The sequence below is a fragment of the Rousettus aegyptiacus genome, unplaced genomic scaffold (assembly GCF_014176215.1).
Source record: "Rousettus aegyptiacus isolate mRouAeg1 unplaced genomic scaffold, mRouAeg1.p scaffold_m13_p_8, whole genome shotgun sequence".
Classification (NCBI taxonomy): Eukaryota; Metazoa; Chordata; class Mammalia; order Chiroptera; family Pteropodidae; genus Rousettus; species Rousettus aegyptiacus.
In genome coordinates this window covers 8,719,170-8,732,410 of record NW_023416311.1, presented here as the reverse complement: position 1 = coordinate 8,732,410, position 13,241 = coordinate 8,719,170, and the positions used below count along the sequence as shown (strand labels likewise).

Sequence of the window (13,241 nt, the reverse complement as noted above, 5' to 3'; positions counted from 1 at the left end):
AATTATGTGAGATTTCATCATGGGAATATATTGTAACTTGTTACTTTCTACTTCTGAAGGATATTTAAGTCATTTCTAGGTTCTTGAGGTGATTATTTTATAGTCAGTGAAATGGCTATATTATTGGTTTTTGTTTATATATTATGTTTCAACTTTCAATAGCGAAATTCAGTAATTCTGATTCTATAATTGCAAAACCTTGCTTTACACATTATTTTCATGTTGCCAAAGTCAACAGCCACACAAAACATCACGGGGGCTTAATTGACTCTGTGCATAGTAACATCATATAGGAAATGGCTAATCAAATTACAAACATTCAAAGATGAAATTACAGATGTGCACGGTATATTTGTCACTGTTCATAAATATTATAAATACCTTCCTCTCTGAGACAGGCATTCTTAAGCCTCAGATACAATGCATAGACATTTACTATTAGCATAAAAACCATCCAACTTTATAATAGTAATCAAACCATTTCAAGAAACATAGAATATAACCAGAATTGGGAACGGAACTCAAACCTTCTAACGTCTTGCTCCGTTTCCAATAGTTGCCATCCATGAGGCGGGTTTAATTTGATCATTTTACTGTTGTGGGATTGTTAAATAGAAACCACTTAAAGATTCTATCCTTCAATACATAAAAAGGTGAACAGCACTTTTCTCTAAAATTATCAGGTTTTTTTTGGTGTGATTGCAGATAGCCCTAACGCTGCATAACTTGTAATGATTCTGGAAGGAATTACAGGTGTGTCATCATGAATGACCAAAGCCACAAAAGGAATGGAGATTGTACTAACAGCTGAGCTCATGAGAACGCCTATAGCTGAATTCAGAGCCCTAAGTAACTCGTTTTACAGGCCTCTTCTTAGAAATATAACACTGTTAAGGATTTAGCAGCCTCCAGATTTACTTAGCTGTAACACCATACTATTATAAAACAGAAGGAGAAAACACTGTAAAGACTCGACCATGAAACTTTTAAGACTTCAGTTATATTCCAACATGTAATTGATTTAACTTCATTTTAACCACCATTAAATTCCTTCACTTCAAGTGGGTCCATTACGTTTAATTCATGAAAGCCACATATACTTTGGAGTGTTTATAAAAGACATTTATATCTGTTCTCGTGTTGATTTATATTTCTTAGTTTTTACCATCATAAATAATGCTGCTTCGTGTGTCATACACACGCGGGTAGGAATTTTCCTGGGGTATATTCCGAGCAGTGGAAGTGCTAGGTTGTAAACTTCTCACTTCTTCATAGGCATTGCCAAATTGTTACCCAACGTGATCACACCGTTCTATATGATCTCTAGTAAAGTAGGAAAAGTTCTCATTTTTCTGCATCCATACTGGGAGCTTCAAAATTGTTTGCTAGTTTGCTGAGGCAGATGTCTTCAGCTTAGTGCTAGCCTATCTTTAATACCTCTGTAACTATGGCTAACCACACTTTGTCACAAAGAGAAATGGGACCTCGGAGTGAAAAACTTTCACAAACAGAAGACTCTAAACTTTTGTATTATCATTTTACTTTCCCTGTGGTTTGTTAGAGTAGCCTACTACCCTTAGGCATGTGATATGATTTTCCTTTTATGATAAATTAAGCCAGATGAAAGTGAAATATCTGGTAAATAATAGTACAGGTCATCACATGTGATTATGAGAAATAAAATCATGCAAGGGGACCTGAGTGACTGTCAATGGGAGAAATGCTCCCTTCGAGACTAATCACAGAGGCATGTCATGGAAACTCTACTAAGATCAGTGGGTTCTGCAGCCAGGTGACAGGTCCCTGAAAACAGCACCATTTCAGGAATGAAAGAAAACTTAGGGATAGTGTAATCTGACTCACTTATTTCACAGGTGATGAAATCGTGGTCCAGAGAGAGGAAATGTATTCCCTATGGTGGCACAGTGAGTCAGTGGCCGAGGAAAGGCTGACGTTCAAATTTTTCTGACTAAACTCACGACTGGTTAGAGGCTGGATTAGTAGGAAAGAAAAAAGTCGCCTTACAAGTGTCTAGGAGACCTTACTCTAGTTCCTGTTTCTGTACACTCAGTGTTTGCTTTTTCATTACTCATGATCCCTTGGAGGCTTGGGGACAGATTCTCAAGGCCTGGTCCTCTCCTCTCTTTCAAGTGCCTCAGAGGTGAGGTACTTAAAAAACAAGTTTCTTATCTGTCCAAGTAACTGACGCCTGCCAGCTTCTCCATGCATAGCTACGGCTGAAGATTATATACCATCTATTTCATCTATTAAAATTCTCCTTTGATTCTTTCTTTCCTAACTCCTAAGTTTTAAGCTCCTCGAATCTCTTTTTCGCTCAGGGCTAATTGATGGGCATTACCTCCTTGTCCAAGAAACCACATAGTCCTCTAACTGCTGGGAAAAGAAATCTCAGAAAGAAAGAGAGAATAAAAAGGGGAGAAAGTTTCCTCTCCCCCTCTAGCTGCAGTAAAGCAGCTACTGTTCTGCATCATAGTTAGTTCTGATAAAGTTGAGAATATGAGCATGTTTTCCTTTACATTCTTTATGTCTTTTTCATTTATGCGTATAGTCACTGCTTTAAAAATCCCCTACTAATTTCAACATCTGGGTTTTCTTGAGGTCAGTGTCCATTAATTGTCTTTTCTCTTGTGAATGGGTCCCTTTTTCCTGTTTCTTCAAAATAGTCAAGTAATTTTGGATGCTTGCTGTATGTCACGAATGATCGGTTATAAATACTGTGGATTCTGTTTGTTGTTGTTTCAGCAGGCTCATAAGTTGGCTAGCATCAAATGCTAAGTCTCCTACCCCCTCCCCACCCACATAGGAGGTGGCAACTCGAATCCCAGGTCAGTTGCTTTAGCCTTAGCTGAGCTGTCTGGACGCTGACCATAAATGATACATGGTTCACTGGTCAGCCAGATATTTAGCAGTTTATACACAAAATTTGGAGCAACTTCTCTCCGTCTTGCTTCTTTCTAGATTTCTACCCCCACTTTCCAGCAGCTATTGTTATCCCCAAATTATATCCCCTGGTCGTTTAGGGCAGTAACACTATAAACATTTTAACAGACTTTTAGTAGAGGGCATAACCGTGATTGGGATGAACCTTCAAGCTAAACTCATGAGCTGGGAATTCACCCGTGGTATTCTTATCTTCCCTTCTACTACCTGCTTCCTCTGGTCACTCTCCAGTGCCTTCAGGTAGTTGGTCTTTGGGGTTTTTTTTAAATTTTTTTTTTCCAGAGTTTATAGTTTTTATTTATGGTTGGGTTGATCAGATAGGAGCCACTCAGCCGTACTGGAAGTGACAGTCCTTATTTGTCTCATTTAAATGAACAATGCAAATGGTTCCATCTAAGAGGTGGTAAAGCTGGGGCCAGGAGAGGAAACAAGGTCACGGGTGTGTTTCAGAATGGGCAGGATGGGCAGGTAATCAGCTATGATAAAAAAAAAAAATTGAGTTGGGGACTTTTTGAGTGAATGAAATCGTAAAACAGACTGGCTCCTGTGTAAAACCTCTATTTTGTGCATTAGTAAATTGGGGGTAATATTAGTATATAGTCAGTGTTCATTAAGTGCTTACTAGGTCTAATGCTAAGCCCCTTAAAGGCATCATCATCTTTTAATCTTCAAGACAACTCGGTGAGATTGGATTACTTTTATTAGGAGATTTTGCAGAGGTGAGACTGAAGTTTAGTGAGGTTACGCCCAAGATGACAGAATTGTTTGCATGATTAACCAATAATAATAATAATAATAATAATGGCAATAAAAATGGTTTACATTTATTGAACTATTGTCATATCATGGGTAATGTGAGGTGTTCTATATACATTATGTCACTTAACCTCCCTCCCCCCACCATAACTCTAGGAGGTAAGTACCATTATTCCCACTCCATCCAACTCTATGAGGCAAATATTGTTATCATCACTCTGTCTTTTCAGATAGAAGAATGGGGCTAGAAGAGGCTGAGTAACTTGCTCAGAATCACATTAGTAGCAAGGAGTGGATCTGGGATTTAGCTCCAGCAGATTAGCTACAAACTTAATTGCTTAACCTCTATGCTCTAATTGCCTTCTTGTCAGTATAAAACATCTGAAAAATCCCATCACTTTAATGTTTTCAAGAGGGTCAGGTTCCCTTCCTCTTGGTAAATACTGGCTTAGATCAAATAGAATTGTAGGCTGCTCTGACATATGCACACAGATGGTACCTGAGAATATCTGTGGGGTCAGCCCAGGAACCCTCTTCCAACCATTCACCGGGCGCCCCAGCCTACAATGCAAATGAAGAAATCTTCCTAAGCAGGAATAAACTGCAACAAACTACAGTGGTTCCCTCATCCTGTTTTTCACTTCATGTTTTGGATGCTACAGGCTGGGTGAGCAGAGATTCCAGGCTCTGGCCTGGACATCTGTGGTGCCTCCGAGTGCCACCATGAACCACTTCCAGACTATCCTGACTCGGGTCCAGATGCTGCTCTCCAGCCATCAGCCAAACCAGGTGCAGGCCCTCCTGGACCACCTGCTGGAGGAGGAGCTTCTCTCCAGGGAATACCACTGTGCTCTTCTCCACGAGCCAGATGCTGAGGCTCTGGCCAGAAAGATCTCCTTGACCCTGCTGCAGAAAGAAAACCCAGACTTGGCCCTCTTGGAATGGGCCTGGAGTGGGCTGCAGGCCCCAGCCGCCAAGAGGGACCCCAGCTACAAGGACTGTGGTGGTGAGTTGGCATCCCCTTTGCTCTAGGAGCTCTGACTAGCCGCAGGCAGCTCAAGGATGTTCCTCTCCTCTCTGAAAGAGAAGTCAATGTGGTCATCCCCGTTCCAGAATGGGAAAGCAGACCTGGACAGCAATCGGGGCCTCTGGCGGAGCTGGCAGGGGTGGCAAGTGCTTGGAGAACTCAGTCTGTGTTGCCTTGTGTGCTGGAGGCATACGGCATACTTCCCACTCTGCTTAAGAGGAAACCCTCCTGGATGCACACAGACAAATGTCCACTTGGTTTACTCTGTGAGCCGCCTTGATGTGTCAGGCACTGTACTGGGCACTGCAGGGGTGGGGCACAGATGGACAGATCAGCTCTTGCACGCAAGGGGTTCACAGTCTAGTGAAGATGGATGCAGGCGCAATCAGTGTGGTTCAGTGATGGAGAAAATGAGGTGGCCCAGACGAGAGGGGCCAGAGAGCCCGGCAGCAGAGGATGCTGTGTGTGCATATGTGTGCATGTGTGCGGGTGTGTATGTGCATTTATGTGTGCGTGTACATGTGCGCGTGTGCGTGCATTTGCATGTGTGTTCATTTGTGTTGTGGAGAGAGACAGAAAGCCAAGGACAAACAGAGAGAGAAAGGAAGGGAGGGACAGAAGAGAAAGAGACAGACAGACAGGAGAGAAGAAGGGATGGGGAGGAAGGAAGGGAGAGTGGGGAGGAGGAAAAAAAGAGAGAGAAGGCGCAGGGGGTGGGAGGGAGGAAGCGAGAGAGCCAAGGAATAGGAGCCGGGGGAGAGCCGGTCTTATTTTTCAATTGGTACATTTGATGTATCCGAAATCAGAAAAAAAACAGGCCTACACCGTACTGTTTTAATCACAGCCTTGGCTCCTTAATCATCTCATTAGATCTTCTTTCCCAAGATCAAAGAGGTCCTCTGTTCGTTTGTTTGTTCTGTCTCCTTCTCTACACAAATCTGTGGTTTTCTAATTTTATGACTTGGAGTCATAAGTTCCTAGCCCTTCTTGGTCCCTTTATAGTTTTCAGAGTAACTTGAAATTTGAGGTAATGACAGTGATTCATATTTCTTGAGTACTTACCATGTACCAGGTATATCCCAAGGCCTTTGAGGATCTCCATCCTTACCTTACACATAAAGAAGAAAACAGACTGCCCAGAAGTGACACAACCTTGGGTGCCCAGGTGGGAAGTGGTGGAGGCAGGATTTGAAGACAAATAAGCTTCTATACCCAGCCTGGCCTTGAGGTGTGAAATGCTTTCGATGGTCTTGACTCTGCACCAGGGTGGTGTTGATATTTCTCCAACTCTTCTGCCAAGACACAAGCTTGCACGGCGTGGGCTCTCCTGTGCTTAACTTCTCCCTGAGGTGGTCTGCGGGACACATCTTTTACTTGCCCCCTTCTAACAGACCTCTTGGGGAATGGGCATCTTTACCACCTGAATGATCTCCTGGACTTCTTAACGGAAGTGCCCACAGCCTGTGTGGTTTCATTGAGGGTGCAGAGGCCAACCTGGGGCAAGGAGTCAAAGCCTTCTCTCCTTAACACATACTCCCCTGCAAGCTCCACACTCCTTCAGATACATCTGCCCCTCCCCCCTTCTCTCTCTGGTTCCTGTTATTTAAGTGTGTTTCCTCCCTGAGGTTTAATATTTTTATTTCTGATCCCATGTGACTCTAGAAAGGGAACCAGGCTTCGAGAAGCTAGAAAGTTAAATCTCTTTCTTTCTTGCTCTTTCTTCTGCCCTGCAGGCCAGCTTCTCTCCAGGGCTGAAGGCTTGACCCAGGACTAGGCAGGTGTGCTGCTGTGGCGCAGGTAGGGAGGGGGCAGCCTTCAGAGTGAATGCAGGAAAACCAGGAGAGAATTGCATGGTTTCTAAAGAAAGGGCACTGACTAGTTTTACTGGGGCTGCACAAAAAGGAAATCAAGTGAAGTTTTTGTAACTCCACAGCCGGATAACGATTTTCACCGGCCTGATAACGACTTCCACCCGCCCGACCCGCTCTCACCCCTGCACTGGTTCTCAGCGCCCCTCACAGGAAAAGTGAAAGCCAGACAATGACTCAGGAGGCCCTTCACACTCTGGCTGTCATCACCACTTGCTCTCATCCCCTCCTTCTGCCTTGCTCGCGTTCCAGTCTTGCTGGTTCCCTGCTGTTCCCGGGACAGGCTTAGGACCCTCCACCTCAGGACCTCTGAGCTGCTGTTCCCTGCGCCCAGAACACTCCTCCGGATGTCCTCTTGGCCAATCGCCTCGTGTCCTTTAGCTCTTTGCTCAGGTGTCCCCTTCTCACGGAGGCCGACCCTGACCACCCCATTGAGAATTGCAGTTTCCCCTCCACACTCTGAGCCCTGTCCCTAGATTGACATTTCCACCTCCTAATTATTTTACTTCGGTATGTTTGTTGTTTATTGTCTGACTTTCCCACAAAGTTCCACGTGGGCAAGGATCTATGTTCTGGTCATAGATGCATCCCAATTATCTAGCATGGTGCCTGGCACAGGACAGGTGTGCAATATGCATTTGTTAAATGCTGGGTAGATGGATAGGTGGATGGAGAGATGGATGGATGAGTGGGTGAACTGGGTCGATGGATGGGTGGATAGGTGATGGGTAGAAGGATGGGTAGGTGATGGATGGGTGATGGGTAGGGGAATAGGAAGTGGGTGGGTGGATAAGTGGATAGATGGAGGATGGATAATTCATGTACTGCCATTATTCTCACTTTATAGCTGAGCCCACTGAGGCACAGAGAGGCTAAGTGATTTGCCTTACGTCATAGGCTGGAGGTAGGGAGGGCTGTTAGAGCTCACTGAGTCCAGTTCTATCACTGAACTTCTCGCTTGGCTGCCTCTTCTAAACAACTTAACCGTAAATCTACCAAAAACAGACTGTCTGGCTTCAAAATGAAACTAGCCTAATGATTCAGAAGGCATCTACAAAGACTATAGTGCTTCAGCTGGAATTGTGCAGAAAGACCACTTCTGGGATGTGGCCTTGGGAGTTTAACTCTGTGGTACACAGAGCAGAACATGTGGATCCAGCTCCAGGCATGCTTGGGAGAGGCCTGAGCATCAAGGTCGTTGTCCTGATGGAACTCAGTTTTCCTGGGGAATCAGAGCAAATACTCGGGCATTCTTTGATAGACAATGGGCGACAACCCCTGTTAGGGCAATCCAAGGCCAGAGAAGAGAGAGTTGGGATGGCAGTGATGGAAAAAGAACCAGGCTGGAAGCTGGACCCCTCTGGGTCTGGGTCTGGGTCTGTGCTCTCCTACTTACAAACCATGTGACCTTCGCCTTGTTACTAGACCACTCTGACCCTCGGTTCCTTCATCTCTAAAATGGGAGTGATGATATAAATCTCCCAGGGCTATAGTGAAGGTTGAATGAGATGGTAGCTGCGAAAGTATCCAAGGCAATGAACATGATGACTGTGGCGAGGTCAAATACAGCCGGCCTTGGATTTGTGAATGGAAAGAGGGCCATAGCAGTGCATTTTGGGTATTCTTTCTTTTCTTTCTTTTTTCTTTCTTTTCTTTTTTTCTTTTTTTTTCTAACTCTGCCTTTATTTTTTTAAAATAATTTTTAAATTTTTCAATTACTGTTGACATGTATTATTATATTAGTTCAAGGTGCACAACACAGTGATTAGACATTTATATCACCTAGGAAGTGATCACCCCAAGAAATCTAGTACTTTTTCTCAGAAGCTGTAGAACCTTCCCAGCCCCCCTTCCCCTATCGTTTTATATTTTACTGTTTTCTTTGGCTTTCCTTTGTGGTTTTCTGGCTCTGTTTTCATGATGTGGTGCTTTTGCCCACAAGAACTCTGTTCTAGAAAACACAGAACAAAGTCTCCCTCTAGGATACTGCCTGATTTATTGGAAAAGGGAGGGACACACGCCAGGCAGCCAAGCTCTTCCTCTGGCTTCCTTCCCCATTTGGCCCTCTGGAGAGGCACCGGAGCGGAGGCCATGGCGAGGAGAGGGGCTGCGGCCTCCCTCCCTCGTCCTTCCTTTCCCCAAAGCCATTCCTGCTCTGAACTGGGGGTCCCGCTTTACCCCCTGGAAGGAACAATGTCGACAAGGACAACTGCCATCTTGTTTTACCTTGGGTGGCTTCCCAGCCAGACGCACTTCACCTTCACCCCCAGGAACCACAGAAAAAGAAACACCTGCACCCGGAAGTTGGCACTTCCCCATGGGTTTTCCCAGGCTGACCAGTGGCCTGTTCCGTACTTGGCGGGGCTCCAAGTCTGGTGGCTGACCCAGCTGGGGACGGTTTCTGTTCTCTGTTGTAGTTACCTAGAGCGGCTCACCTGTGTCCTTACTGCCTATTGGTCTCTCCAGCCACCTGCCCAGCTACCTGCCTGCCTGCCCTCAAACCTACCTGGTCTACCTACTCACCTACATCTAATTAATTCATCAACTTATATCTACTATCTACTTATATCTACTTATCAATTCATCAGTCTTTCTACTTATCTAGTTGCCTATATATTTAATGTATAATTTACCTGTCTTTCTGTAACTAAGCCATTTGTATATTATCTACTAATAAGCTTATCTTCTCATACACCTCCCTACCTGCCTAGTTTGGATACATACCAGTTTTCTTCTCTCTACTCACCTACCTCTACACTTACTAACCTCTTTTCCTTTTTTTCTTGCCTCCTTCCTTTCCCCCTTCTTAATCATGTATTTAGCACCAACCAGGGATCGTGCTGGTCACAAAGAAGCACAAAAAAAGCACGTCCAACCCAGTAAGGGAAGACTCTTCATCTATCTGGAGCATGAGTCTACCCTTATCGTTCAAATCCAGACTTCGCCCATTCATACAAATGAGCTTGGAGTAGTGTGTCTTCTAAATGAGAAAATAAAACGTGGGGTCCCGAACATTAATGCCTTAATGATCTAATCTGAGGCAAGGGGCTGTATTCACGAAAAAGGAAGTTCACAATGTATTGTCGAATACCTGACGATGAGTTTGTTTGTTTGTTTGTTTTTGTTTTGTTTTTAATGCACAAAGCAGAAGATTGTTGTTAGCTGGAAAAGTCAGGAAGGTGGGAACTCAGGCCTTGAAGGATGGCTGAACTACAGCCTGATGGAGAGGAGGCAGGAGTGGGCTCCTGGGAGGGGATGCTGCTTGAGTAGAGGTACCCAGGTAGGGCCAAGCCAGGTCTGTTTGAGGAGACTGCAGCAAGGGATGTCGAGTTTTGTGGAATGCTAATCTTGCTTGGAAGATCAAGTTCCCCCCATCTCCTCTTCTTCAGACTTGGCAGGGGACCCCACACTGGCAACCTTATCAGTGTTTCTTTTGGTAGCTAGTGAGTGGTCTTTGTCATGCTAGATCCTGACTTGAGACAAAGCCAGTCAGATGCCCAGGGCCAGGCTGGCTTCAGTAGCACTGAGAGGGCTTTTCAGACAGGAGGGAATTGAGTCCTGAGCTCAAGAGAATGGTCACCACCTCTGGGGGAGTTTTGAAGAGGAATGCAGAATGCTCTCCTAGGGAGAAAATCTGAAGTCGGCTTAAGCTTTCCACCCCACTCCTTGTTCTATCCACTCCGTCCAGGAGGCTTGTCATTCCGCCTCTGTGCCAGCCTGCCGCCATCCTCATCTCTCTGTCTCCACTGCCTCTGCTCGAATTCATACCCCCATCAGCTCTTGGCTGGGCACCACCGTTCCTCCTGCCTGGTGCCTCTATCCCAGGCCTTCCTCGTGCTCATCTGCTGCCTGTGTCATCAGCCAAACACACAGGCTGTCACATGTCACTGCCTGGCTCGGACACCATCCGTGTTGACAGAGCCATGATTAGATTCGGGTCTTTTTGTGGAGTGTGGGTACGGAGGGGTCAGGGAAGATGGAGAGAGACCGGGGGGTAGGCTGTGGCTCTCGTCCAGACGAGGTGATGGCACCCAGGCAGGGGCGCCTCCAGGCCTGGCCGACTGTCGTTCTAAGCTCTGCCCTGATGTGAAGATGATTCAGAGCTGCTTTGGCCATGGCCATTGGAGCTGGCTCCCTCTGAGGACAGGAAGGGACTCCTATAGGTGGCTGTAAGAAAGCCGAATGGCCAGGGGTGCCTCTCCCTTGGCACCGGGTCATGGGACAGTGACACTCCCTGAGATTTCTAACATCCATCCCTTCCGTTTTGTCGGCCTACAAAGTCAGGCTCTGTTTCAAATTGACTGTTCGCGTTTTTATTTGTCTGCCTACTTCCCCCCTGGGACTTCTGAAAGCAGCACCCGCTTCAAAATAACCACCGTGCAAAGACAGACCATCACTCTCCTCATTTTATACACAGGGAAACTGAGACCCGTAGGAAGTAAGGAGTCCCAGGTCGCACCCCTGCTGGCGCCAGCAGGGGCTACGCCCCGGCTCTTCCCCTAGTCGTGCTCTTTCAGTAATAACGTGCGAGGCACTGAAGTCACTGCTCCCCAAACTTCGTTCCTTTCAGTTCCACCCTCGCGGTGTCAGCATGCCAGCCGCGATGTTATTTACTTGACAGTGTTTTTCAAAAACACTCACATTCTCATTCGGCTTCATTTTTTAAGGAAGGTTTCTGTCTATCGCAAATGAAAAAGAATGCCACGCACAGACGGTAACCGTGAAATAGGAAAGCAGAGTACTGTTACTTGATTCTAGCCAAATACTGTGATCTGCCCACGGCTTGAGGCGGGGTGGGGGTGGGGGTTGAGGGGGGGGCTGCTCCGTGTGAAACGGGGAGATTGTACATTAGAAGAGTTAAAGACATTCTAGCCCCACGCTGAGACTCTCCCAGATGCCGTCAGGAGCATGGGCACTGACTTGCTTGTGTGAGTGAGTCCATGTCATTTGACACCACACCTGTGTGCCATCCCCAACCATCTGGCACATGTACCATATTTTGGGTAACACCTTTTTATGTGCAATTTATGTTTCAGTCCAATGTCTTGGAACAAAAATGGTGAACAGACCGCTCATGATCTGCAGGTAAACTCGGGGCAGTTTGGTGTGGGCTTAGTGGTAGAGGGGAGTGGGATCTAAGAAGCCCGCCGGAGCCCAGCAGGGACTCTCAGCTTGTCTAAGATTGTGGGGCTCTGATCCTGGCCCCACCCTGCAGAGGATGGCAGATATTGGCATCTGGTGCCAGCATGGTACCATTGTGAAACATCATTTTCAGAATGTAAGTGTGTTGAAGGTCCCTCCAACAGACAACTTTGCAACCTTCTCTAGCCACCCGGTTTGGTCCATAACAAGGAACTGAAATTAACATCCGAGGCATGGGGGCAGTTTAAGGGAGCGTGGACAAATTAGAGCATGTCTAGACTTGAGAAATCTGAGGGCACGAGGCTACCTTGCAGGGGGAGAGTTTTCCACCAGTCCCTTACTTGCAGACTTTGCATACTGACTTAGTCTTGGTGGGCTCCCGGCTGGCATAGGGAAACAGGCTAGAGATGAGGCTGCCTGCTCCTGAGCTGGACATCTGAAGGCACCGTGGGGCAGGCTGAGGGCGCTGGAAGGGACCACTAGGCTCACCGCGCTTCCCACACCATGCGTTGCTTGGCTCCACACCCTGCGGGTTCCTACCTGCCCGAGCCCCAAGGTAAAAAGGCGGAGCCCCAAGATAAAAAGGCGGGTGGGTGGAGGAAGCTGGGACTGAGAATGCTTCTTAATTTGGAGTGAGGTCTTAGATGGTCTTGCCATCCCAAATGAACAGAGACTTGCTCTGAACCTGGGGACCGGAGTTGGAGAGGGGTGTCCTTGTCCTGCAGGGGCTGTTGGAAGCTGTGAGGTGGTTGGTTATTTCCTTCCACCTGAGAGATTCTCGGGTCAGCCCAGAAGCCTGGAATGTGAGAGGGTTTTATCAGCCCTTGAAGGGTTCCAGAGGGCCCACTTTCAGGGGCCACTTTGTTAGCTCTCAGCGTTGATAGCCTGGCTCAGCCAACCACAAGGTCCTCTCTCTGCCAGGTAAACACTGAGGGGTGCCCTTGAAGGAAAGGGCCCTTGCCAGACCCCACGCCCAGCCCTGGGGAAGCAGGGAGACCAAAGCCAGAGTCGGCCCCTGTGTATAGTCGTCGAGTCCAGCCAGCTGGCAGTACTCACCCGGATGGATGCTGCCCTCCCGCCAGCTTCCAAATGGTGTTTTGGGGGAGAAATGGGGAACAGATGACGAGAGGCAGCATGGCACGGACGTCCGGCGCCAGCTCCAAAGTCGGAGCGGCACCTTTGGATCCCAGCTGCGCTGTCCACCGAACGGGTCGCCACCCCTCTCGGAGGCTGCTTTCTTAGGCCGTGCAATGGGGCGAGGGGAAGAGTTATGGCGGGTAATGGGGAGGGGTCGCAGGATCTGGCCCAGCGCCTGGTGCACTGTAGGAGCTGGCTGTCACCGCAGGAGCCCAGTGACGCTGGTGGTGTCGTCGTGCAGTCAGAGGGTTGCGACTCCTTTCCTCAGACACTGCTGAAATATGTGACTTCCCTTGAACCCCCAGACTGATGACAAGTTTGCTGGCTCCTTGGCCACAGCCAGAGCTTGC

At 47.1% G+C, this 13,241-nt stretch overlaps 1 protein-coding gene across 13 annotated transcripts in view; it reads left to right on the top strand.

The window, feature by feature from the left end:
• The first annotated feature begins 3,844 nt into the window (after positions 1-3,844).
• The window catches only part of CIITA (class II major histocompatibility complex transactivator), a 44,914-nt gene continuing 35,517 nt past the window's right edge, over positions 3,845-13,241 (top strand). For 2 of the 13 annotated variants that reach the window (XM_016159652.2, XM_016159654.2), the window contains exon 1: positions 3,848-4,723. In XM_016159652.2, the coding sequence (XP_016015138.2) occupies positions 4,441-4,723 (283 nt within the window). In that variant the 5' untranslated portion in view covers positions 3,848-4,440. Of the gene's footprint in view, positions 4,724-11,813; positions 12,311-13,241 lie in introns of those variants that run through there. The other 11 variants (XR_001598774.2, XM_016159650.2, XM_016159657.2 and 8 more) reach the window with 10 other exon arrangements.